The 27,264-nt window shown below is 40.3% G+C and overlaps 1 protein-coding gene across 1 annotated transcript in view; it reads right to left on the bottom strand.

Annotated features, from left to right (window-relative positions):
* Window positions 1-27,264, bottom strand: part of FAT4 (FAT atypical cadherin 4) — a 135,926-nt gene that overhangs the window by 39,349 nt on the left and 69,313 nt on the right. Inside the window, exons 3-8 of the mRNA XM_035111643.2 lie at window positions 23,772-24,033; window positions 21,483-21,833; window positions 16,028-16,950; window positions 14,905-15,079; window positions 5,008-5,188; window positions 328-578 (exon numbers count right to left, since the gene is read on the bottom strand). Of these exons, the coding sequence (XP_034967534.2) occupies window positions 328-578; window positions 5,008-5,188; window positions 14,905-15,079; window positions 16,028-16,950; window positions 21,483-21,833; window positions 23,772-24,033 (2,143 nt within the window). The remainder of the gene's footprint in view (window positions 1-327; window positions 579-5,007; window positions 5,189-14,904; window positions 15,080-16,027; window positions 16,951-21,482; window positions 21,834-23,771; window positions 24,034-27,264) is intronic.

The raw sequence follows: 27,264 nt of genomic DNA, 5'->3' as shown, positions 1-27,264 counted from the left end.
AAAGGGTGCTAGACCAGTTGCCTCTGTAGTGGGCTGTTGTGCTCATTCTTTCCCTGTTAATTCAGACTGAGGTCAATGCAAGGGATGAATTTTCCTTTGGTCAGATTTCCCAACTGTGATAGATCCTATGACACTATGACCATAGGATCCTTTACGCCATGTCTACTGGATCACATGGAGTTCAGGATCCTCAGCTGGCCAGAAGCAAACAGTAGGAAATATAATAATTGACACCCCCCCCCAAAAAAAAAAATTGAAGCAACTGTTGAACCGGGCAACAGGTGAAGCAGGTGAACAGGTATTTAGGACAGGATTTAGTTAACATACCTGAACTTGTTGGTGAGGGAATATGAGTGACATAAGGGTGGTGCTGAAATTTGGGAGGATTATCATTGACATCTGCAACAGTGACAAGGACACTTGTAGAACTGGAAAGAGCCTTTGGGAAACCACCATCCTTGGCCACGACAATCAAAGTGTAGTTCTCCTTCGCCTCTCTATCTAACAGAGCACTTGTGATGATCTGCCCGGTTGAAGGGTTGATTGTGAACTGTGAGTTTCCACCACTGAGACTATAGCTGCAAAAAGTACAAGGAGGGAGAGACATTTTTAATACCCATTTTAGTATGAACTATACTGCTTTATATGTTGACAAACTGTAAATTCTACAGACAGGGAATCAAGCAATGTGGTGTAGTGGTTAAGAGCGGTAGTCTTGTAATCTGGTGAACCGGGTTCGCGTCTCCGCTCATCCACATGCAGCTGCTGGGTGACCTTGGGCTAGTCACACTTCTCTGAAGTCTCTCAGCCTCATTCACCTCACAGAGTTGTGGGGGAGGAAGGGAAAGGAGAATGTTAGCTGCTTTGAGACTCCTTAGGGTAGTGATAAAGCGGGATATCAAATCCAAACTCTTCTTCCTTTTCTTATATTTATTTAAAATATTTATATTATTCTCTTTCATCCAAAAGGATTTACAAGGCAGATTAACATCAATATAAAACAAAGGTACAAAAGCAAAGTCAAAACAATATAATCACAGCACCAGCAGTGATAAAATGACAGAGCTGAATATGGACATAAAAACAACAAATAATTGCGGCTGAATGGTCTTGATTTACCATATGAAACCCTGTTGGTGCCGTGATCATATAAGCCTCCATAAGAAAAAGCTCTGTAATCTAGGGCACCACCAGTGACAAAGCCCTGCCTTATATAGACCGGCTTCAAGTGACAAAGATGAGTCTGGGAGCACCTCTAGACTATCCATCTTTTCCTTCTGAGGGTAAGCAACCCCATCCAGAACAGATAAATTGTCCTGTCTCCTGGACATGGGAACCACCCACCCACAGGGTTTAAAAAGCTTCACACAAATAGCACTGGGGATCAAATAGTGCCTTGGGCCACACCATAGTGTGTTATACCCCTTTGCACAAGTAACACAAAAGGGACACTAATGTTGCACATATACAAAATGAGTTATTCCACAGAGATATCCCCGACTGAAGCAGCAACAACACAATTTTGAATTATTCAGAAGCCTGACATTATGATAAATACTTAGAAATATTTTATTTGTGGTTTTCAATCAAATGCCTGAGATATTGCCTATAGACAGATGGAGTGAATATAGCAATTGGTCATAACCAGCAATTTATCCTAGGAAAAAGCCCTAGGTAGCAAAATAATTGCTCAGTTATTATTTAATAGAAAAGTCATGACTGCATAATGAAGTGCTATTTGTTTATATAGAGAGAGGAGGGAGAGAGACAGACAGAAACTTTCCACCTCACTGAGTCCCAAGAGACGATTTTCAGGTGAGAGTATCACACCTGGGACTGACAGAAGTATTCTGCTATCAAACTATTCCTCGGCTTTCAAAATGTGGGGATTCTGACTTAGGATGAGGATAGGGCTACCTTCTGCTGCATTATATTTTAAGCCTTGCTGCAGCTCCTAAGGTGATCTTGATTGTGATAACTTCCAGGGTGAATAGCATCCCATGTGTTTTGACTCATGGAAAGACAGTTATACATTGGGTCAATTTCACGCCCACTTGACAGAGTCCTTCGAAGTAGATAATCTGCCACACAGAACTGAATCAATTGCAACTGGGATGCAACAGTAATAACTGCTTCACTCCCGTTTAAAACTATCAAGGATTATTCTCTCCTTCCTTATGCCCTTTCTCTTTAAAAGGAACTATCCTCTGTAAAATAGGACACTTCTGTAAAGTACTACTATGAACTACTAATCGTCTTTCTGTGACTACTTGGTAAAAGGTTGTCTGCACTGCTAAAGTATCAAAATCCCTTCAGCCTCAAAAATGTGGTCACTGCACACATTCACTGAATGACTTTCCCTTAGGTTTGCCTGCTTTGAAGCTGAAGAACAGTCATCTGTCATTAACTACCCCGTGGTGATAGGAGATATGGCAGCTGTGGCTTCTGATGCCTGTTCCCTCCTCAGTCCTCTTGCCCGCTGTCTTCCCGACCTGATTTAACTAGCCAGGGCTTAAGGTTTATAATGCTATACACAAAGAAGAAGATGGACGTATAAGACGACTGGGTGTATAAGACGACCCCCAACTTTTCCAGGTAAAATATAGAGTTTGGGATATACTCGACGTATAAGAGATACGACCCGGCGTATAAGACGACCCCTGACTTTTGAGAATATTTTCCTGGGTTAAAAAGTAGTCTTATATGCAGGAATATACTGTACCTCTTCTCCTGCTGCAGTGGGAGGTATAAAGGTATAGGCCATTCTAACACTTTGAATCTGGCTGAATACTACTGAAAATGATATGAAGTTACCACTCCAGTCAGTGCACAATGGGTATAGCCGGGGGGGCAGCTGCCCCCCTAAATTAAGTAAATCAATAGAAATACTTAACTAACTGAGGTTCTTCCTCCCCCAGCATGAAGCCTGCCCCTCCCCAACATAAAGTCTGGCCACACCCATGCTGTTCACTATCTTCATAAGCTTCCTGCTTAAATCTCCTATTGATGGGTTTGGCTTTTTTAATGACCTGTGCAAACTTTTCTGGGTTGTGTATCTCATGGTTTATAATTCATTTAATCCATGTTTAGTTTCATTCTGAATTGGAGCATATTTTCAAAAGCTAATGGGAGGTTTTTGGTTTTGGGGGGTTGTTGTTGTTTTAAAAAAAGCTTATGCGCAAAGGCTGCAATCCTGATTCCAATTCCCCCATAGTAATATATCAACTCTTTTCAAGTTTCCATATATTTTTGTTGTATTTTAATTTTATTTTGACAAGTGATATGGACTCTAAGTGGTACAGGTAACACAATACAAGAAAGATAAAAATCACTTAAAACTATAAAATCTGAATTCAATTAAAATACTTGCTTTTTTTTTAAGGCCTTCAGGAGGCAGAAGAATTTAAACCAGGAGGGGCGTGTCTGACCTCAGCTGGAAGTTCCATAAAATTGGGCCAACAATTCTGAATGCACAGTTTCTGGTGTATATGCACTATGCATCTGAGCCTTTAAAAAAAGTTTTGTTGCACAGAATTGTGAAACTGCATTACTACAAATCTGCATAAAAGTTGATACCTGACCTCTGTATTTTTAGGGCCACAGGGTAAGAATAATAAAATAGGATTGTGCAGAGAATCTCTTTAGATGTATATATATTTTTTAAATCCTAGGAAGTGAAAGTAACAGCCATCTCTATTTTGCGATGCCATTTTCACATGGTTATAAAACTTCTCAAAAATGTAAATTTCCATGGGAAAAATGACATGTAATAAAAAACATTATTATGTCATATTTTATTAATCTTATTGGAGGCTTATCAGGCACACCTGGCAGATGGCAAGGGTGGGAGAGCTCAAAAAAGGGAAGAAAATTACAGTGTTTTGATATTTTAAAGTTGTTTTTATTTCTCTTGTACTTTAATAGCTACAAACAATTATGATTTATATTTTTCTTATTGAAAAAAGCTAATTTGAATTTCAAACGAAAAGAAAAAGTGTAGTGAGTTGTTTAGCTTAGTTTGTGCCTTTTATGCAACAATAACCAATATTTATACTCCTTGAAACCACTTGAAAAAGGGCCTATTCTGGTTTCTTGAGTGGCATGTAGTGATGATTGGCAACAAACATGAATCTCTCTGCATTCCATTAGGAACGCATCACTCCTCTGAGCAAATTGCTCAGGCTGCCACTGACACTTAACCTCTCAATTTTTTCTTGCTTATAGCTAGCAATAGGATTTTCTGGTAAAACTTGGAGATGTCGATAGAAATGTGCAAGCCATTTTGCCATAAAACCATAGCTGCCAAGTTATCCCCTTTTTTAAGGGATTTTCCCTTATGCTGAATAGGCTTCCTCGCGAGAAAAGGGAAAACTTGGCAGCTATGCATAAAACCAATCCAGCGAATCATGACTTTTCAGAAGCTGAGTGGCACAAAGGAATCAGTTCAATTGCCATACACAGATTCTTCCGTTTTATGCTGAACTTTGTCGGAACTTGCTCAGTAAGAGCAAGAGAAATAGGTTGGCCAGCAATTCTAAAGCTTTTTACTAAATGAAAAGTTAGGGATCAGCTTCTAAACACTCTTGTGACAAAGCCATTATTGGATACAACCCAGTGTTTTTTCAGCCCACCTAAGTCAAGTGGCTTAAATACAGAGCTATTTCATCTCGTTCATTTCTCTGTCTGTCACAAACCAAACCAGGGTGGACCAACCATTAGGCAAGGTAAAATGGCGGCAGCAGATTTTTGGTGATTTAATTTATTATAATTTTATTGGAATTTTTTTTGCCTCAGATACTAAAGTAGGTTAACTGGCTTTGGGTACTTAGCACACCAGAAGGAAGGACATTTTTTTCAGTTTCATCTCAAGCAGCAAAAAGTCTTAGGCCAGTCCTGAACCATGTTGTATTTGTGAACAATGCAAGACAAAACCCTTTGTTCCCAAAGCATGGAAAGGAAACAGGACCTAAATTAAACAGCATCGGAAGCACCACAAGCGCAACATACCTGATGATAGCATTCACTGATGCATCGGAATCAGAGGCGTTTACAAGCAAAACGTCTGTCCCTGTGGGTGCGTCCTCCGGAATGGTTTTGGAATACATATTAAAGGCAAATTTGGGGACGTTATCGTTGACATCATCTACTTTGACAGCAATAGTTCCAGTACCAGTAAGGGCAGGACTTCCTAGGGGGGGAAAGATATTTGAAATGCTAGAGGTTACCCAAGTTACAATACTAATACTGGATATGCCACTCTTCATTTATTATCTCACACATGAACATGTCACAGGTCACAGAGCTAGAAAGTCAAATCCATGCAAAGAGCAAGGTCACTTTTGTTTTTTAAAGAAGATCCTCTGGAACTCTCAGAATATGAAGTCACATAGGAAAAGCTTTGAATCTTGTATTATCAAGTAAAGGGTTTGCTGCTTGCAAAGAGAGATGAGAACAATACACAAACACTGACCTGCAGTGAACCAGATTAATTTGATGACTGAAATTGGTCATCCAGTGAGTGCCAATGAATAAGAGCATGCCAATAGGTGTAACAAAATCTGGACTGCCACTTTTTGTTAGAGAAAAGCTAGTATGGCTGTGACTATTTTGGGCAGAGAAGCAACAGGGGGCAAGAGGGAAGGCTTAACTCTTTCCATGCCTGCTGCACAAAGGATCTGCTGTCCGGATGCATGTCTGCCAGCTGACAGAGGACTCCTGCTCTCAGGCAACCTCTGCACAGACTAGTTCAACACCCTGGATCATACATAACAATATATTGAGTGCATTTAAGCATAGTTTATGTAGAATGCTTCCCTCAATGATGATAGCTTACCCTGCACATATACCTCAATGCCACTGAGTTTTAGCATATTCTGAAAATGGCTGAAACACCCTGCTTGAAATTTCACTGGACAGAAAAACAAAGTTTCAAGGTCACAGGGAACAAGGTTCAGGTAAGCATGTCTCTTGCCTCCTCTGTTTTCTGGAAATATTTTAGAAAACCAGCACTTACAAAAAACAAACAAACCACCAGTCAATATATAAGCCAAGGGTGGCTAGCCCATTGCCCACGGGCCACATTTGACCCCCAAAGAGTTGTTGTTTTTTGTCACCATGAAATTTGTCAGTTAAAAAAAATACTGCTCCTTGAAATTTGTCAGTTAAAAAATACTGCTCCTGTGGTTCCATAATGCCAAAAGTGTTTTCTCCCCCTAAGCATAAAATTTTCCATTAAAAACGCATCTTTAAATTACAAACATGGAAGTTTGGAATCTGTGAAAACAGGCAACACTGTACAGCAGGTCCTCCAGCCCAGCATAAAAAAGCAGCTTTCTAGTCCTCAAAACTTACTCACTCTTAGTCTGATCAAAAGCGGTAGGCAACCTGGTGCCTCTAGATGTCCTTGGACTATATCTCCTGACCATTGATGAGTCTGGCTGGGGATGATGAGAACAGTAGTCCAATATCTGGGGACAAAGGCTATATTAGTAGCTATGGTGGCTATGCTCTGTCCAGGGGCGTAGGAAGATAGGGGTGGTGGGGGCTGGGCGCCCCAGGCAGCGCAATCCCAGGGGCGCCATCGCAGCTGCCCGCCCCCAAAATGCATGCCCCACCCCTGCATGCAGCACGCCCCGCCCCCACCACCCCTATCTTCCTACGCCCCTGGCTCTGCCTGCACAATGGAATGCTTCTGAATGCCAGTTGCTGGAAACCACAGGAAAGGAGAGGGCTCTTGTGCTTGGATCTTGTTTGATCCTTGCTTCCCTCAGGCATCTGGATGGCCATTATGAGAACAGGATGGCGAACTAGTTGGGCTCCTCTTAATGTTCTTATCTGGAAGGTACCAGGATGCCTAATTCACACAAATCTTGCTGACATGCCCTGATGATCCTCAATGTTCATGCAAAAATAAGTTACTCAGAATTTAACGAGGTTCACTGCCGAGTAAGTGTGCCTATGATTGCAGTTGTCGTCCAGTTTTCAGGCCAGCAATAGTAATGGTGAACCCTACGTACAGTTTTCTTCCTCAACCATAAAAACCTTTACTTGGACTTGCATCTTTTTTTGTTTCAGTGGATCCAAGTAAATGTATTTAGATTGATGGGTGGTTTTTTTTATTTTTGGAAGTAATGAAGATATTACTCCCTTCAGAATCAAAGTGACAGTTCTAAAGATTAAAATGAAATCCCAGAAAACTAATGGCAAACTGTGCAGGCATCTGCCACTCCAAAAAGCAATTGACATGGAAATGAAACACTGAACTTCCACAATGTTCTGCTAAATTCCCAGAAGTGACTTTTACACTTTGTGAAAGATCACATAAAATGCAGAAATGATCAAGCAAGGACAAGTCAGCAAAACAGAATAAAGTGCTGTCTGAATACAGCCTGAGCCACTATATGCTAAGGACTGTAATGATCTGAATGTTCTGAAACAAAGTGCCTTTGTGTATTTGAACAGTCTGTAACTACCCTGTTTCTCATATTTTAAGACATACCCATAAAATAAGCCATAGCAGAATTTTTAAGCATTCAAGGAATATAAGCCATACCCCGAAAATAAGGCATAGTGATAGGTGCAGCAGCAATGCCGGCCACGGCAGGAGGAGGAGGAGGAAAAAAATAAGACACCCCCTGAAAATAAGCCATGGTGTTTTTTTTTTGAGGAAAAAATAAATATAAGACGTGTCTTATAATATGAGAAACACGGTATGATACTAATTGCCAGATCCATGTGGCTATTCTGTACATGAATTGCCTGACATGTTGCACATCATATGTTTGACTTTCAAGTGGCCCCCATGTAACTGCAGAGTTATGTGTAAACCACACTTTAGCATAATGAAAACGGTAGCTGTTTTACAATTCTGCAACTCAGAATTCAAAACAGACTATTATCAAAAAAGAAAACAGTGAGGGCTTCGATCAGGCTCCTAATTATCTATGTCCTTATCTGGAAAGCAAAGCAATATTGGGCAATACAAATCCCTGGAAAGTCGGGAGCTTGAAATTCTTGCTTGGAATGGACAGGCTAGCAGATCATCTGTCTATGCAGCAAAGCTGCCATCCAAATCTATGAAGTGATAACTATGTGAAAATTATTGTTGATATGACCCATATTGCACAGTATCTGATCGTAGCCAGATGATTTTACTTTGGATGTTATATCTCCTTTCAAAATATCAAGTCAAGACAATGCGCACTTTGAAGTGATACTAAAAATATGTGTAGTGCATTTAGAAGGTCAAGTATAGACTATAATTCATATTCATAGTCAAAGTGGAATGTGAAACCTACATGGATTGTTTCAGCTTGGTGCAGATTTTTGATTCACCATGCTTTTCTATACCCTTTCCTATGGTCCGTGGGCACAAAAAGAATACACATAAATTTTGTGAAGGGTGACATCCTCTTGTTAAGTATAGGGCTTCAGGAATGTGGGTTTTGCATTGCAATTTTTTAAAAAACAACAACAACAACCCAAAGTTTAAATATATATGAAAATCACTTAACTCTTTGGAAAAGTTATTGCTGTTAGAAGACTAGGAAATCAGGTTATTTAAGAAACCACTGATTAAGCCAGTCTTGCCCCTTAATGACTTCTGCATAACCCACAGTAAGCCTGCCTTTTCTTTGTTATTGAATTATGCTTTAAAAACACCCTGTTTGACTCTTGAAGATTAACCAACAGGATAAGTATTCCTTGCCATATGTTCAGGTTTTACTGGTCTTATCCTAGCAATTAAGTTTTCTTTAGCCTTGGAGCTGAAGAATTAACTCACAGACTTTCAATTTATAAGTTGTAGCATTCTGTTTAATCAGCAGTGTGAGAGCATTGTTGATAGGAAATTTTTGAGGAAATGTTTAAGTTGGGAAATTTGCTTTGCACATCACCACACTGCTCAACGAGCATCTGCTATTAGAGTTAAATAAAACAGCACTGAGAATGCACTATCAAGGTTCCACATTCTTGGGAACCTGCATGTATAGAGCAGACCCCCATCTACTGATGTCCCCCAACCAAGTGGCAGGAGGCAGGGGGTAGGTTGACATAATGGGAAGTACAATGGTTAGCGTGTCGGACTAGGAGTTGGCAGATTAGGGTTCAAATCCCCATTCAGCCATGAAGCTCATTGGGTAACCTTTGGCTAGTTGATGCCTCTTAGCCTAACCTACCTCATGGGGTTGTTGTGAGGATAACATAAATGTGGGGAACCGTATAGGCCACCTTGAGCTCCTTAGAAAAATAATACAAATCTTACACACAGAGAAAAGGCCATAGTTGAGTGACATGCAGAATGCACTGGGTTCAATCCCTGGCATTTCCAGGCATCTGCCTGAAATCCTGGAGAGCTGCTGCCAGTCAGTGTAGACAGTTCTGAGCTCGGTGGACCAAAGGCCTGGTTTAATATAAGGCAAGTTCCTATGTTGCTTTTATCTGCTGGAAACTAAGGTCATGGATGTTCCTATAGTGACTCTGTTAGCGATGCTAGGAGGAGATACAAAGTAGAAACAGGACTATGATGTAGAGCAAAATAATTCTGTAGGAATATGTAAACATTAGAATTTACACAGAACGCTTTAAAAGGCAATAAGTGGCTTGAAGACCACAGCACGGAATGCAATGGGGGTGGGGTGGGGTGAAGAAAAATAGAATAGCTTTCTTGAAATATGTAATTTGCCAAACCACTTAAGGGAACAGAGCTAACTATGAGGAAAGAAGCGTAACAAATCAAGATTGTGAAGCTGCATGGTTTGGATTTATTTTAAGCCTGAAAAAAAAGCATGCCAGTGAGGCAGCTACAAATGTAACCCTTCTCTAGGCATAGAAGGAAGCATGAAAGAAAGAAAAATCTTGATAGATTTTGCAGCGGCAAAGAGAAATACCAAGCGATAAGTCTGCAAAGGTAGAAAAGATCCATCCCACTTTTAAACAAAGAAAGTAAGGAACAACTAATCTGGCAAGTGCAGGCTTTTAAGGTTCTAATCAGAGCAAGTTGGTTGAAGGAGTTCTTCAGGTAACAGGCTGTTCTGCCTCATAAATGTGCAGGGTGGCAGAAGGGGGGGGAGAGGAGGAGGAAAAACCATAGTTCACTCAGATGGCAAGCCAAGGCTGCTAGTAAGGATCCAGATGTGCTACTCTATAGTCAGGCAATTAATAAAAGCAAGAATGGAAGCCAACATTTCTCCAAAAAATGTTCAAAGATGAAAAAGTGAGGATAAAAGCTGCCGCTTTCTGGGGTGGCACACTGCCATTTCGCTCATCTTTGACTTTCAACATATGGCATTATTTATTTGTTTTATTTCCAGGAAAGCTTCTTTCCCCCCATCATTTTCTCTCTCACACACACAAAGGTAGAGGTACTCAAATCTGAATACAATAAAACTGACTTATTTCACTTTGTGCAAAGACAATAATACCTTTAGAAAGAAAATGTGCTCTTTTTCAATGGTAAGGCAAATCCATTAATTATATGTTCATTAAATCTCACTCTTCCCTTGACTTCAAATAGTTGCATGCCATGTTACTAGACATTCACATCTAATAACTGCATCTTCCCTTTATAGACTATGATACAGGTCACTCTAGCAATGGGAAACTGCTTCTTCATTATGACATAACGGTTGTGGCTGAGTTTCCAACTTCATAGGATTTCACTGTATATTTGTGCTGCTAAGGACTGGACCTCAGATTAAAGGCCCATATGAACCACCATCTCAGCAGCCTGCCTGTTCTGGTGGCAGTGGCTCATCATTCCCAAACATACTAGCATGGTGTGGGCTGACTTTTTTGTGCAGCTACCCTGAGCTGACCAGGCCATGGGAACAAATAATGTTACACAAAGGGCAGATTTACACCAAGCCTTTAAAGCACATCCAGCGCACATTTAAAACATATGGCTTCCTCCCAAAACTCTGGGCACTGAAGTTTATTAAAGATGCTAGGGATTTGTAGCACTGAGAGGGGAAACTACAGCCCCAAAGATTATTTGTGGGAAGTCCTATGCCTTAAATTTAGAAATAAAAACTGAAGGTTGGTGAGAGAAGGAGAGGAGCAGTAGAAAAACAGCCATTACCTCATTTCAATTGCTGTTTTGCATAGCTTGCAAATGGTAAGATATATCACCCAGGCTCCAAAATGAACATACAGTACTATAGTGGCCACTATGTGATTGACTTCTTCAGTTTTCCTGTTAATTGAATTGTGGGGAGGATACTATCTCTGAAAGCAAGAAGGCATGCAACCATTGCCTAGGGATATGTTTGCAAAGCAGAACAGCTGGAATGCTTGAGGGACACCTGCAGACAGTGCCTTGTCTAGCTTACAAATGAGTGAGATAAAGAGAATGGCGGAAGAGAAAGGAACTCAATAAAGCATATCTCATGGTTAACACCAAAAAGAATTCTGCAATCAGCTAGCAGTTGTGGCTATGTGCGCAGCTGATCTGCAAGGACCCTTTTACACAAGCCACACTGGAATGGCAGCTGCTCCTAGAAACCATTGAGGGATAAGAATGCAGGAAAAACTCTCTATGTTTTGAGACGGTCTGTGATACGTGGGTTTGCAGAAGTTTACTAAAACTCAGTGCCTACAAAGTTCCATGTAAGCTCTCCCCACTTCACACAGAGATATCTAACCTCTTTGTATCTGAAGTCCATCATCAATGTGAGTGAGTGACCTCCATACCAAGGAGCCTGGTGGACAGAGGTCCTCAGTTTTTCTAGACCAAAGAAGTATGATGTAACAAGCCAACCCCAGGAGCATCATATCTGCAAGCTAAGTAGCAGAATGTGTGGTTAGATAGAGCTATGGAGCCACTGTCCACATAAACCTACATTGATGTCAAACATGAAGACTAATAAATCGTGTGTGTGTGTGTAGACAGACATTTGGGTGATATAGATTTTGTTAAGTAACATGTTTGGTGGGACATTGGTGTTACTGTTGCTGCTTATTTATTGAGTCAGGATGGTGGAGAGTTTGAGACTTGAAGGATTTCTACATGTCCTGTTCTATCACCCATCTGTCTACCTAGAGACACAAAAGACACTTGCCTCCATGTTTGCCATCACACCACATGTGTGGAGTATGTGTATACTACTACATTACGGGTGCAATCAGAGAAAGAAAACAATGAGGCAACTAAGACTTTGCCCTTCCCTTCATATGGTGCTCTATTTTTGAAAAGCACACGCACAACTTATAAATTTTAAAATCTGGTTTCTTTGTAAGGAAGTACATTCCTGAAAATAACCAACCAGCATTCCCCCACCCCACCCCCAGGTAATAAAAACCAAACCAAGGCCCGTGAGGTAATATCTATTGCATGATTTATTTTCAGAGATTGTATGGATGAGTGTTAGTTTTTGACAAGCTGCCCTTTTTCATGGTTTTGGCACACTCGACTTTGCTTGCTGCAGAGAAATTCTGCCATGTTATCTCGGTTGAAAACTGTGCGAATTACACAAGCTTAAAAATAGAAGTGATGCTTAGAAGGCATTAAATAAATATTTTTAAGGGCTACTATGTACAATAAATGCGGATCCTCATTGTAGCTTATTTGAGACACAGTTGCTTACTCAAGGGTAGTCCCTTTGTCTATTTTGTCCCCATGAGTTTGGAAGTCAAAAACGTGGCAAAAAACCCTTCAAACAATTCCAGATATGCAGTTTATAGCTTCTTCTTCTTTATTTCAGTAAGATTCGGTTCACTGGAGTACAGTGGTCCCTCTGGTTAAGAACTTAATTCGTTCCAGAGGTCCGTTCTTAACCTGAATCACGACTTTAGCTAATGTAGCCTCCTGCTGTCACCGCGCCACCGCCATGCGATTTCTGTTCTCATCCTGAAGCAAAGTTCTTAACCTGAGGTACTATTTCTGGGTTAGCGGAATTTGTAACCTGAAGTGTTTGTAACCCGAGGTACCACTGTATGATGTATTTTTGTGTGTGAACTGGAAACAATGTCAACCAAACCAACAATCACTGGGAAATGTCTATGAACACCTTCCAGTATCAGCTCATACTATCTCACTCTACCCATTGGGATATCTGCTCCAAACACAACCACATATATGGAGATACATGTGAAGATTTCGAAAACAGGGCTTTTGCACTTTTAATAGTAGAAGAGAACATTTAAGTGGATGTATTTTGTTATGTAGGGGACATGGGTGGCGCTGTGGGTTAAACCACAGAGCCTAGGGTTTGCCGATCAGGTCGGCAGTTCGAATCCCTGCAACGGGGTGAGCTCCCGTTGCTCGGTCCCAGCTCCTGCCAACCTAGCAGTTCGAAAGCACGTCAAAGTGCAAGTAGATAAATAGGTACCGCTACAGCGGGAAGGTAAACAGTGTTTCCGTGTGCTGCTATGGTTCACCAGAAGCGGCTTTGTCATGCTGGCCACATGACCTGGAAGCTGTATGCCGTCTCCCTCGGCCAGTAACGCGAGATGAGCGCGCAACCCCAGAGTTGGTCACGACTGGACCTGATGGTCAGGGGTCCCTTTACCTTTATCTTGTTATGTAAACTTCAGTGCCCTCTTCTACAAAACTATTAAAGTTCTAAGAGCCCTGTCCTGGGGTACCCTAGATTTTTACCATGCCAGTACATTTCATTTGGGACACATGAGGAGGTTTCTATTAACACAGCTAAATGCTACACAAAAGACTTGAGGACCATAGCTGCCAAGTTTTCCCTTTTCTCACGAGGAAGCCTATTCAGCATAAGGGAAAATTCCTTTAAAAAAGGGATAACTTGGCAGCTATGTTGAGGACCCATTTGGAAACTTGGCTTCTTAGATGGAGCTCTGTTTACACAGTATGCTGCTGCTGCTGCTGCTGCTGCTGCTGCTGCTGCTACATATGTTTCTATTCCATAAAGAGGCTAAATTCACTGGGCCACTGGAAAATAGTAAATATTTTTTATATCTGTGTGGAATGGCCACAAGATGGAAGAGACCAGTTATCAACACAGCCAGATCTCTGTGTTTGTAATGATTCACCCTAGTGCAGTTCAGTGGTAGAGCATATGTTTTTCATGTAGAAAGTTCTAGGTTTAATTCCTGGCATTTCCAGGGAAGACTAGGAAGGACTCTTGCCTGAAATCCTGGAGGGTCACTGGACGATACTGAGCAAGAAGGAACAATGGACTTACTCAGTATAACACAGATTCCTATGTTCCAGTTCATTTGCTGCTGCTCCTCTTTCCCTTTCTTTATGTGCCAAAAGCAAAATGCTTCAGTTTTTATCCTTGTACACACTCCAGAAAACTACAGCTACCACACCACTGACAACCACATCTTTTATCTCCTGGGCTCCCCAGTGCAAAAGCTAGAAAGAAAAATCCTCTAACACAGAGGACATAAAACGTGTAACTGATAGCAGTTGCCAGTAAAATACAGGATAACTTTCACGGTGCTTACAGGAATGCAGCATTCTATACTTAGTTTTTCTCTATCTTATTTCAACTTGCATTATTTCCAACCTTGGGAAAAAACAAAAACAAATGACCAGTTCCTGCACGGGCAGAGAAGCTACTAAGTGATGGTGACAGAGGTAGCAAATCAATAAAACAAGGACCATGGAAGTTAAAACTAAATATTAAATCCAGATTTTGAGAGCATAGATCTTTTACAGTGCAATCTAATACATGTCTACTCAGACGTAAGTACCATTAAGTTCACTGGGGCTTAGTCCCAGGTAAGGGTATAGCATTGCAGCCTTAATGTTTGTAGCTGGCTTTAGTGGAATCAGGATTCCATCACAAGGGTGTTATCAATTTATCATCATCCCCCTGAACAGAAAGGGATGCTTAGTTTTGTATTTCATCATTTCTTTAAATATAAGACTATTTCTCTTGGTACTGAAATAGGGCTGTGCAACCTGGATAAATAATTGATTTGGCTTACCTGAATCTGCCGCTGTGATCAGCATGTTATATTGCCCCTTTTTTTCTCGGTCCAAGCTCTGCACAAGGTGGAGCTCCCCATTGGCTGAGAGCGTAAAGGCCCCATCTTCATTTCCACCAATAAGAAGATAGGTCAATTTGCTATTTGGGCCCTGATCATCATCCCTTGCTACAACCTATAGAAGTAATGAAGCACAACATAACTGCAAATCCCTACCCAATGTGGCTTTGTTGGCCATACAATTATTTTTCATATATCGAAGGAAAAGTGGCCTTGTGCTTGATGGAGCAGATACATCTATTAAAACTGATTTAAACAATGAAAAGATCCGGCATACCTTTAACAATTCATTTAAAGATACCAATTATATTCCCACCCCCAGCCAGCTGCTGCTGTCAACAAAAGGTTGAACGTAGATATTTAGAAAACAAATGGTAGGCATGCATCCATATTTTTTTAAAAAAGATTTAATAACACTTCAGTAACTTCAGCAAAAAAATTACTGCAAAGCAAAAAACAGAGTGAATAAAGAAAAGGGGTGAAAATGAGAGGCTTATTTATATATATAAAAAAGACGGGGTCAAGATAATAAAAATGCTATTTAGTTTCTGTTTAATGCACTGTCAAGGGCTAAAGCTATCTTAAAATTATGCAAACAAAATCAAGCCATTATATATTTAACTGTATATGGTGGTATCAAACCAAATACTTGTGCAGATGAGACAACTTCCACTTGTGCAATGGGACTCTCCCACCTTGTCCTCCTACCTGCGTTGACCCCAAATACAGTATGCTCCCATGGTTTGGGGAAACAGAATAGTTGGAGGTGCAAGGAAGAAAGCAGGAGGGAATCCCATTGTGCAAGTGGAAGTCATTCTGCTCATGAAAGGAGCTACTTAAAACTTGCAGCGCACATAGCTGCCAAGTTTTCCCTTTTCTCGCGAGGAAGCCTATTCAGCATAAGGGAAAATCCCTTTTAAAAAGGGATAACTTGGCAGCTATGGCAGCGCATGATATGTGCAGCAAAATACAAAATTGACGGCTGACATCCAAGAACAGGTTACTCTGATTATGAAGTTGTTGCCTATTATGCACTACTTATTACTTTCTCACACATACTAACCTGGAGAATGACCTTTGGTAATGTTTCCAAGTTTTCTGGGACATTTACAGAATAGGGAGAGAGTTCAAATGTAGGAATATAATCATTTACATCCCTCAGAATAATGCTGACTGTAGTGGTATCAAACCGCGGGCTACTTCCACGATCAGCTGACTGAACTGTTAATGCATAAGAAGGCATCTTCTCTCGGTCCAAAGGTTTAGCTACAGTTATTACTCCTGTGACAGAGTCAATCCGAAATACATTGTTAGTATTTCCACTGATGATGGAATAGCGAACTTGCCCATTGGAACCCTCGTCTCCATCTGCAGCAACCACCTGAACCACGTCTGTCCCAGTTAGAATATTTTCCGCAATCTCAACTTTGTATAATTGTTGAGCAAAGATGGGATTGTTATCGTTGATGTCAAGGACTATCACAACTACATCAGTAGATGAAGACAGAGGTGGTTGACCTTTGTCCATGGCAACTACAGTCAAGGTGTAATTAGAAACTGTCTCTCTGTCCAGTTCTCCAGTGAGCCTTACTTCTCCATCAATCGTACCAATAGTGAATTTGTTTCTCAAAGGATTTAGTAGATTGTACTCAATGTAGCTGTTTGGACCACTGTCTGGGTCCGTTGCTTGGGCTTTGAAAACTATGGTGTCAATAGGTGTATTTTCTGGGATATAGGTCAACTTAGGAGAGATAAAACTCGGAGGGTTGTCATTCACGTCTAGCAGAATGATAGATACTTGTGCTGTGCTTGTGTATCTGGAGGCTGGAAGAGGAGCCATATCATGGACTTGAACAATAAGACTGTAGAAAGATTGGCTTTCACGGTCCAAAGGCTTCCTGGTGCTTAGAATCCCATTTTTGTTGATGTTAAATTGGCTTTGGCTATCTCCAGAAGTAATGCTGTAGGACAATTGTGAGTTAGAACCTGAGAACAGAAACAAATCAAAAGAAGAGAGATTTAACCACTTTTAGTCATTAAGGACATAAAGCATGTTAGTTATCCTGAATGTTGCATAATCAATTGCATCCTTCAACTGTTACCACCACTTACAGAGAGCACATGGAGAAATGGGATTGTGTCTGCTGCACCACGCCAACATCAGTGCACTCTGTGCAACGTTTGAAAGCAGAGACAGCATGCAAAAGATACAATTTACATTGGGGGGAGGGGTACCAGTTCCTTTTAAAAAGTTCCCATTTAGAAGAAGAACAGTTATTAGGCAGACAAGATTAGAATGGTGAGCAGAGTTTTGGTTAATGACAACTGAGAGCAGGAAAAACCATAACTCGGTGGCAGAGCACATGCATTACAAGCAAAAGAATTCTCAGGCTAAGAAAGACTCCTGTTGGAAGCCATGGAGAATCATTGTCAGTCAGTGCAGACCAAGGATTGGCTACCATTTTGCCCAGATATTTTTCATCCACACAGGCAAACTGCCAGGTGTGTGGTGTTCTCCAGCTGCTGAAGTTTCCTAGTGGGGGACAGACAGTGACCAAGCAGGATTTATCTCACTGCCCATCAGCTGAGAGGAACAGGGGTTAAATCAGGCATCCCCAAACTTTGGCCCTCCAGATGTTTTGGACTACAATTCCCATCTTCCCTGACCACTGGTCCTGTTAGCTAGGGATCATGGGAGTTGTAGGCCAAAACATCTGGAGGGCCAAAGTTTGGGGATGCCTGGGTTAAATACTCTCATCTGCAGGGACTGACTATGCCCAGTGAACCAGCTGTCACCTGATTGACAGACAGGCGTAGTTTCACTAAAATAGCTCATGGACAAAATTAGAATCCTGGTGGGCCAAGGCTAGCCCAGATCCCAGAGGTCCCCTACCACTGGTACAGCTAATAAGGAGTTTTATGAACCAGCCACCTAACTTATACTAACTCAGTATAAGACAAGTTTCCTGTGTTTCGTAGGTTTCTATATATTTCATGCACAGACAAAAATACCCTGCATCCTTACTTCATTGGAATTGAAGGAGCCTAACTCAGCAAAACATTGCACCAAAAGTGGGTAAGCAGCTCTATGCGTGCTATACACTGGGAAATATATGGTGACAGTTTAAAAACCCAAAACCCATTCTGTTTGTATTATTCATTATAAAGTCAAACCAACATCTATCACTTTCTCATGTCTCTCCATTAATGGTTGAGACCTTACAGCGCTAAATAAATAATGTGGAAATTTTATCTGACTAATTGGTCATAAAGATTGAGGTTTGCATTTAATGGCTTTCATTTTCCATCAAGCCCTTCCTCAACAGTCTTTTTTTCCACTTTTTGTAAAACTTGATATTAGTTATTGATACAGTCAATTGCTTTATTCTTTATGCTAACACTTCTCAGTAGCAATCTGAGGTTCTTAGAGGATAAATTAAGCCCTATAATATTCAGTGAATCAATCATGGCTATTTATTATTCTAAAACTGAAAAGGTGCTATTTCATTTTAGTGTGTATATATAGATGATGTATTAAATAACATTCTGCATACATTTTATGCCAGACCAAAATGAAAACTTGATCCTATATGTAGCTTACACTTTAGCAGAGCTCTCTACAGAAAAAAATTGATAAATTGATACGGGGGGGGGTATATATATAAGCCAGAAATTGAAGGAAAAAATACCATATTTAATAACTGGTAATTTATTAGCTGGTAGCAATTTTTAAACTGATTTAAATAGGAAAAATAAGATTACAGAAGGAAGACAACAATTTTGGAATCAATACTGAATTGGAGTCATGACAGTGAAGTCTTTCACATTTATCAACTGAGCTGGTGTGATATCTTGAAATGTTTGGTTCCTCAGGGAACTTATAGAAGTTTGCAATCCAGTTACCATGAGGAAAAGGAAAGTTGTCAATTTAACTGGGATTAAAATCTTACGGAGGCAGAATATTAGGAGGAGGGCAATGCAGAAAGGAACCTGAAAAAGTGGGTAGATGGAAAATGAGACTTGAATAATATAAAATATGATACTGTGGCCAGCTTCTGGCTACCATTATGAGAAGCACTGCTGCCACCATAGAACATAGAATTTTCTTCTATTTTTAATGTTTCTAGTCACAATGGTAAATACAGCTATCCTCAGAAATTCTCACGTACCTGAATTCTAAACAAGAACCTGGAGAACTCCTGCCAATCACAGCACAAAAGAATGAGCTAGATGGACTGATAGCCTCGGTATAAAGCATTCATATATTTACATCAGATAATGTTTGAAACTGGTTTGAATTTTAAAATCCAAGACAATAAGCAGCCCTCTTTCAGTTATTGTCAAATTACATCTCGAAGGTTAACTGATATTATTTTCACAATAACTATTGTTTTCAGAGGGTGTGTTAAACAGGAAATGACACTGGATATTTAGCATCTGAACTCTCTTTTCATCTTCATCATTGTTTATACTGTGGAAAAACAGGAAATTTGCCAGAATCCTGCCAATCTGTTGTTTCTAGATTCATTCTTGGAACATGCAGAAACAGTCAATGTCTTAAGAAGAATGAAGTTTCAAAGTACAGCTGGATTACGTTTTCTGGGGTATTTGTTGAGACATGGGTAAGGTGATTTCAAGCTTTTGATCCATTTACAGGAAAACATTGGCATTATATTGGCAAAGTTAGCCATGCTTGTTCCATTGAAATCCTGTTCTAAATTAAGTCCCAACCATTTCCATAATATATCTTCAAAATAATTCTACAGATACGATACTTTATATGAATTCTTATCAGTGTAAATACAGTGGTACCTCGGGTTACAAACACCTCGGGTTACCAACACTTCGGGTTACAGAACTTTAGCTCAGGATGAGAACAGAAATTGCGTGGCGGTGGCGCAGTGGCAGCAGGAGGCCCCATTAGCTAAAGTAGTACCTCAGGTTAAAAACGGTTTTAGGTTAACAGTGGACCTCTGGAACGAATTAAGTTTGTAACCAGAAGTACCACTGTATATTAAAAACTGAAATTGGAGGAAGTTTACAATCTTTACCCAATAACCTGAAGAAAGTTGGTCACACTCAGGGCTTTTTTTACAGCAGGAATGTGCCTTCCAGCACCTCTTCCCACCTCTTTGGCTCATGAGAAGACTATCCCTGGAGCACGAAGAGGGCATCCTTTACGGGCACTGGAGAGGGTCTTTTCATGAGCCAGAGGTGCAGCGGGGCTTTAATGAGGCCTCCTGAGCTAACAGCTGACATGTGGGAAGAAGCCTCCCTGTGTGTCAGCTCTGCAATGTGCCCTGTCTCTCAGGCTTCCGTGTGCAAGCAGAAGGGACAGGGCCGATTGCACAGCTGACGCACAGGGAGCTCACAGAATTCACAGAGCAACCCTGTCTCTTCGGCTGGTGTGGAAGCAGGAGGGACAGGGCAGCGTTCCTGCACCTTTTTCCCCCTAGAAAAAAGCACTGGTCACACAAAATATTGCATAGTCTATCCTCTGTAGCAACACCATGTATCTGCTACATGTTCTAATGGCCCACTTTAATAATATCGTGCAATAATAACACATGTGAGCTGACAAATAAGTCTCAAATCCAATTGTCGGAGAGAGTTATAAGGTACCTTCCACTGTCATGCTTCTGAATGCCAGTTGCTAGATACAACAGGAGAGGAGAATGCTGTTATGCTCAGGTCCTGCTTGCAGAATTGCTCTACACAGGTGGTTGGCCACTGTGAGAACAGAATGTTGGACCAGATGGGCCAGTGTGGCCTGATCCAGAAGGCTCTTCTTATGTCCTTATTTGGAATGGAAAGTGACCAAGCTTGCATTTTTAAATGAATGCCCGGATTGACATTATGGTCTAGGTGCGTCTACTCAAATGTAATGAGTTTAGTGGGATTTAATCTTAGGTAAGTATGTATAGGATTGCAGACCGAATCCTCAAAAAGGGACATCTACCTTCATTTACCATTTACTTAGTTAGTGAAACAAAACTATTTGATATTTATTTCAGATGCTACTAAGGGTGGTGTTGATTATAAGGTTTGTAATATATTTATATATAACTTTATAATAATAACTGTTCTTTGACCCCTAATGGGAGATAATACTCATATGGTAGTAAGGTACAAAAATAAATGTGCAAATTAAGGGATCAGGGGGGAAGAAGACAAAGGGCAAATGTGACTCCTTTGGGGAATATTTTTTAAAAAACATATGATACCAAAATTAATCTACAAGTAGGAGTGATCCTATGAACAACAGTTAAATACAATGAGGGATACAAAGGGGGAAAGTAGGGTGGGTTATTAAACTAATATGCAGCATCGTTAGGACTACCAAGAATGCCATGAAAGGCTAGGTTGGGAGGTCGGTATAGAAGTTATGTTTGATGGTGAATTATGATGTGAAAACAAGAAAAATGGAAAATGCACAAATAATAAATAATAATCAAAAAGAATAAATGTGCCAATATACTCCCAAATGCACACATTTTAAAAAATGGGAAAATACATACCATCATCTGCATCAGTAACATTGAAAATAAGGATAGTAGATCCCGGAGGTTGGTTCTCCATCAAAGATGTGCTATATGATGCCATGCTGAATACTGGTGAATTATCATTTACATCGAGTATGTTGAAATAAGCCCTCACAGTAGAGGATTGCCCACCACCATCTTCCGCACGAACGGAAAGAATGTAATATTGCTGCACTTCATAGTCCAATATACAAGTTAAGTTAAAAACTCCAGTGACTGGGTTGAGGAAAAATGTTCCATCTCCATCATCTTCACTCACAGTGTACGTGATTTCTCCATTCACACCGGAATCTTCATCCGTGGCTAAGATGGCGGCCACTAAAGAACCTAGAGATGAATTAGGAGGGTGGAAAAACCAAGATGGTTCATGTCAGAGAAAATACGTGTCCTGCTATCCATTATTATAAGTGTGTACCAACATATCCATGAAAAGTATTTAAATGATAGTTTATTTAAGAGCATTTGTATCCTACTCATCAGTTGTACCATAGGGACCCAGGTGGCACTGTGGTTAAACCACTGAGCCTAGGGCTTGCTAATCAGAAGGTCGGTGGTTCGAATCCCTGTGACGGGGTGAGCTCCCGTTGCTCCTGCCAACCTAGCAGTTCGAAAGCATATCAAAGTGCAAGTAGATAAATAGGAACTGCTACAGCGGGAAGGTAAACGGCGTTTCCATGTACGCCGGCTTCCTCGGCCAATAATGCGAGATGAGCGTGCAACCCCAGAGTCGGTCACGACTGGACCTGATGGTCAGGGGTCCCTTTACCTTTTACCATCAGTTGAACAGGAATTGTAAAGCATTAAATCCATGAAGTTGGACAAATGATCACCTTATTTAAAAAAAACTGTGTGGGAGAGAAAATATACACTCAAAATATACTCTGGCCTGGTTCACACATAACACTCAGCCATGGCTTCTTCAACAAATGGCGAGTTTGCTACTAATGATCAGAAAAGCCACAGCTTTTTTTCCATAAATTTATTTCTTTTCCAGCTGCTCTTGCCTCATAGCTTTTTTAGTTTGGTGAGCTTCTGGGCTGGGGTGGTCAAACAAACCATGGTTAAGGAACAGTGCTGATATCACACATAATGCCGAACCATAGTTAAAACAAACCATTGTATGTAGCCAACAACTAACCATTCTTTCAGTTTGTTGTTTGTTGGTAGGAAACAAATAACACAGGTTCACACAGCATATTGAGCCTTGGTGTGATTTGTGAACTCTGCGCAGCAGCTTAACTATAGTTTGTTCACAGCTAGCATCCCATACTATGTCAAATCATAGAACTGTAGAGTTGGAAGGGTAATGTTTTAATAACCCATAGTTTAGTGTTATCATGAACAAAGCCTTTGAATATATATGCAAACCAAAATCTCTGCCCAGCAAAATTTTAACTGAAGTTTAACTTTTTTTTTCCCTCCTTGGAAAAAAGCATGATACAGTTATGCTCTTAATGGGAAAATGGTGTTTAAGATAAGGCCAGTAAAACTCCTTTAAGGAGCAACCATGTTTCAATATGGTGTACTACCCTATTTCTTCACAGATCTTTGAGAAAATAAATGCACATTTATAACTTTTTCAAAGAGATAACCTAACCTCCTTTCGCAGCCTCTTATGCATAGGTGTGCCAAGAACTCCTGATACATAGCGAGATGTTATAAATGGTCAGCAGCTAATCACTCCACTTGCTGGTTTTGAATTTCTCTTTATACTTGGAACAGAGTATTATATAGTACTTCAGATATCACATGTGTTTTCACTTATTCTAAATTCTGTTCTTATGCCAGTCAAAGAATGATAATTTTTTAAAAAGAAAAAGAAACAGAGGGAATCTAGTGAACTTATTCTCGCTCCTCCACCTGTACAAGCTTGGAAAAGAGAGATCTGGGCTAGAACAAGCTAACATTTGGATAATAATGTGCATATATTTGCCTATCTCTTCTGAGAGTGACAACTTCAAGTTGTAGTAATTGTAGTAGCAATGTAAGAGTTTTATGGGACAAGGGCAGCGAGTCCATAGCGTGCAGTAAACAAAATCATAAGCAGAGAATTTATGCACAAATCAGTTAAGCCTGGATACCTGGCCCTTTTAATGTCATTGGTTGACTGATCATTTATTTAACTGATATTTAATTTGCTGAAATCCAAAAACTTTTGTGGAACGCACAAGACCAAAATATTTCCAAAGAATTCTGAGTTATTATAGCTGTTAAAAGCACAAGGAAGCAGGAATGATAAGGACAGTAATGACATCTACTATTCACCTGGAGTGGTATCTTCTGGTATGTCAAAGGAATAGCAAGGTTTGGAGAACTTGGGTATATGATCATTAACATCACTAATAGTAATGTTTATTCTCATATCTGAAGACTGCAGGCCATCATCAGCACGGACTAGCAGAGAATATTTAGAACGGCGTTCTCGGTCCAAGCGCTTGGTGGCTATCAACTCTCCCGATTCTGGATCGATATGGAAGCTGTCGTCTGCACCACTGATGATGGTGTAAGTGACCAGAGCATTTGCACCCTAAACAGTGAAAAGAAAAGGTCAAAGTGCATTATATTTCCATCCAAATTAACAGTAAGTTTTTGCACTGATTCTAAGAATTTGCTTACAAATTTTAAAGAAATTTTCAAGTAAGTAAGCAAGCAAGCAAGTAAACCATGGATTTGGAATGATGAGCTGATCATACCACTTTTATATTAAAAAGTATCCAGAAAAGTTAGAGTACAAAGAGCGAAGACTGGAATCTCCCTATAATGTCCCTCGAGGCTCCCTGACATAAAAGATTCCCTTGCCAAATAAACATTTTTTGCAGCAATCTGTCATTCCTGATGTATTTACTTGCACTGGCACTGATCATATAAAAGAGAAAGATACTGCTGTGCCCCTTCTGTACCCAGCACTCTGCAAAAATGGGCCATGTGATGTTGTGTTGTCAGGTGACTCACCAGTGGGCAGCCCTTCTTACCCATCCTGTGGGAGTGGGGGATCCAGTTCTTCACCCCTACTCCACTATAGCACCTGGTTAAGAGATGATAGTTAAGGAAGAACTGCGAGGATAGAGACTTCATCAGGCAAGGCCTTCCTCCACCTGCATTGCCCCACCCTCCAGTCTCTGCTTCTCAGTTTGCATTGTATTATTTTATGCACCGTGACTTGCTGTTGTTTTATTGATTATAGTTTAGAATTTTTTTATTATAATTGTTAAGAGTGGATTTCTGTTTAATTTTATATGCTGATATTTAATATTATTCTATATCATTCTAATGGATTGTTGAATATTACTTTATTTGATATAAGTTGCCTGTTTTAAAGTTATGTTTTATTATCACATTTTTGTATTGGATTAGATTGTTATATAGTGTACATTCTTTCTTTCTTCAGCTTGTAAACTGCCTTGGGTATTGTAAAATAGAAAGACAGTATACAAATTAAAAGTGATGATGATGATGATGACTTTTAATTTGTATACTGTCTTTCTATTTTACAATACCCAAGGCAGCTTGCTTTGGGGAAAACTTGGAGCCTAACTGGGGTAGGACAGGACAGATCTGAGCTAAGTCTTGAGGAAATCATATACCCATATGAACTTTTTTGGAGGGCTGATATGAAGCATAGGGCTGTGTTTCATACTGAACATTGTCTTGTAAAACACACTTCCTCATTTTGGTGATTCACAAGACTATGAAAACAAACAAAATGTTTATCTGTTCAATGGAATGGCAGGGAGTACTGCTCTCACTCTGAATGGACTTCAAAGCCATGTAGCCAAGCAGATTTGTCAATGCGATGACATCATCAAGCCTCATCAGAGTGAGATAGTGCGTCTAGTTTTCACTGTGATTGACTGCGTTATGTTGACCAACGTAACTGGATGTGTGGCTAGGTAACATTTTCTATATGATCCTTGATAGGCTGCAATTCTCTCAGGAAGAAATTGTTTTTAAAAAAATGCACTGTGCAGCAGTTGTGATGACACATAAAAAGAGAAGCAAGGGGTCTGAGAAATCTTTGACTCTGAAAACCCTTATTTTGCCTCCACATTTCTGTGAACAAAAATTCGCTGTAGTCTTACTTCCTTGCCTACTCAGGGGATACATTCCACAGTATTACTTTCATACTCAATGTCTGTGCAGTGTGTAGAACACTTACTCGTAAAAGTATAATTAAAATGTTTGAACAGATTCTTTCAAGAATAATCTTATATTACTCAAGTGTTACAATCTTTATCATCCAAGTTGATACATTGTTTTTACAACAATGTGACCCAGCTATAGACTCCTCTACCATAACTCCTGCTGTGGGTAAGGAGTAAATCCTATAAATTAGGCAAGTAAGAAGAAAATCTAGAAGCTCCCTGTCAACACTTTTGAAGTACAGTAGTACTGTGCTGTGAGATACCATAGCTATCATTAATATTCATCCCATGGCACTAGAGAAAAAGTTACACCTTCTGTGCAGATTGCAAAATAGTGAGCACCTTGATCCCATTAAGCTGAATATTAGCCAAATGCAGCAATCAATTTCTGTCATATGAAACACTCTTTTACACGTTTAGGGAATGGGTTTCAAGGAAGCCTGAACCTAGTCTTGTCATTGGCATGCACACTTTAAAAAACATGTCACTACAGATTTCAAGTAGAGGTTTTCGTATGTCACGGATTTCTGATACTCTTCTGAAGCTCAGAGGCTTTCTTGGATATAGGCGCATGACAGAAACTTCCTTCAGGCATTAATAACTGTCAAATTACTCAACTTTGGACATGCTGGCTAGCCCTGCCACTGGTGACTATGCAGCTAACATAAATGACTATTGTGACATAGCTTTCACAGATACAGCTGGACACATGAAGATTTCCATACGATTTGGAACTCTGGGACATGTGGAAGCCTTCTTGCAAATCAATGTATGTGCACTATAGGTGGTCAAGCTACTTGTATGAACATCAAGATGCAGCACTCAGATCCTGTGTCGAAAAAGAACATGAGGGGACAACGTCTGAAGAGGGCAAGAGATATAAAAAATAGATTAATAAAATCATGCCATGCAAGGCAGACACAGAGAAAAGGAAGAAATGGTGCCTTAACACCCCCCCCCCATGTGGCTCTCCAATGTTTAGGAATCTGCCACCTCACACATTTCTGCAAAATGTATTGGATCTATTTGAGGGGGCTGTGGCAGGTGAGGTTGGTCCAAAATGTGTGGCCCCCAATATGTAGGCTTTGGGACCAGAAGAAGAGCTGTTCAGGTGTACCGCATGTTGAGAAAAGGCAGAGAGCATCCAGCAACTGTTAAAAGGCTGGCATGAGGGAGAGTTTGAACCATCTCCCAGCAGAAAGAAGGACCAGGAAAACAGGAAACTGTACAAAAGGAAGAGAGGGAATGGATGAAAGATAGGCAAGACAAGAGACTAGAAAACAGGAAGTAGAGGACAGACACACAGGAGAAAAAACATTGTAGCTATATTAAATAAAGCAAAGCAAGCAATGCCCTGTGATAGATGAGGGCAATCAAATTAATTTAAGTAAGGTCCCCACTAGGGGAGTCTCTGAGAACAAGAGACCACCTGGGGTTCTGAAATGTCCTGGAATCAGGCGCACAGGGATAGAATGGGCAGTCTCAACTCGCAGGAAAAAATTAAACACTTGCATTTTTCCACTCCACGCCACCCACTTCCAGGCAAAAATCAGTGGGTGGAGTAGAAACAAGGCTGGAAATCTATGCCTAACAACATTGTTGTGACAGAAGTGTCC

The sequence above is a fragment of the Zootoca vivipara genome, chromosome 9 (assembly GCF_963506605.1).
Source record: "Zootoca vivipara chromosome 9, rZooViv1.1, whole genome shotgun sequence".
Lineage (NCBI taxonomy): Eukaryota > Metazoa > Chordata > Lepidosauria > Squamata > Lacertidae > Zootoca > Zootoca vivipara.
Note: the sequence above shows the minus strand (reverse complement) of the source record. Positions and strands in the feature narration are given on the sequence as shown.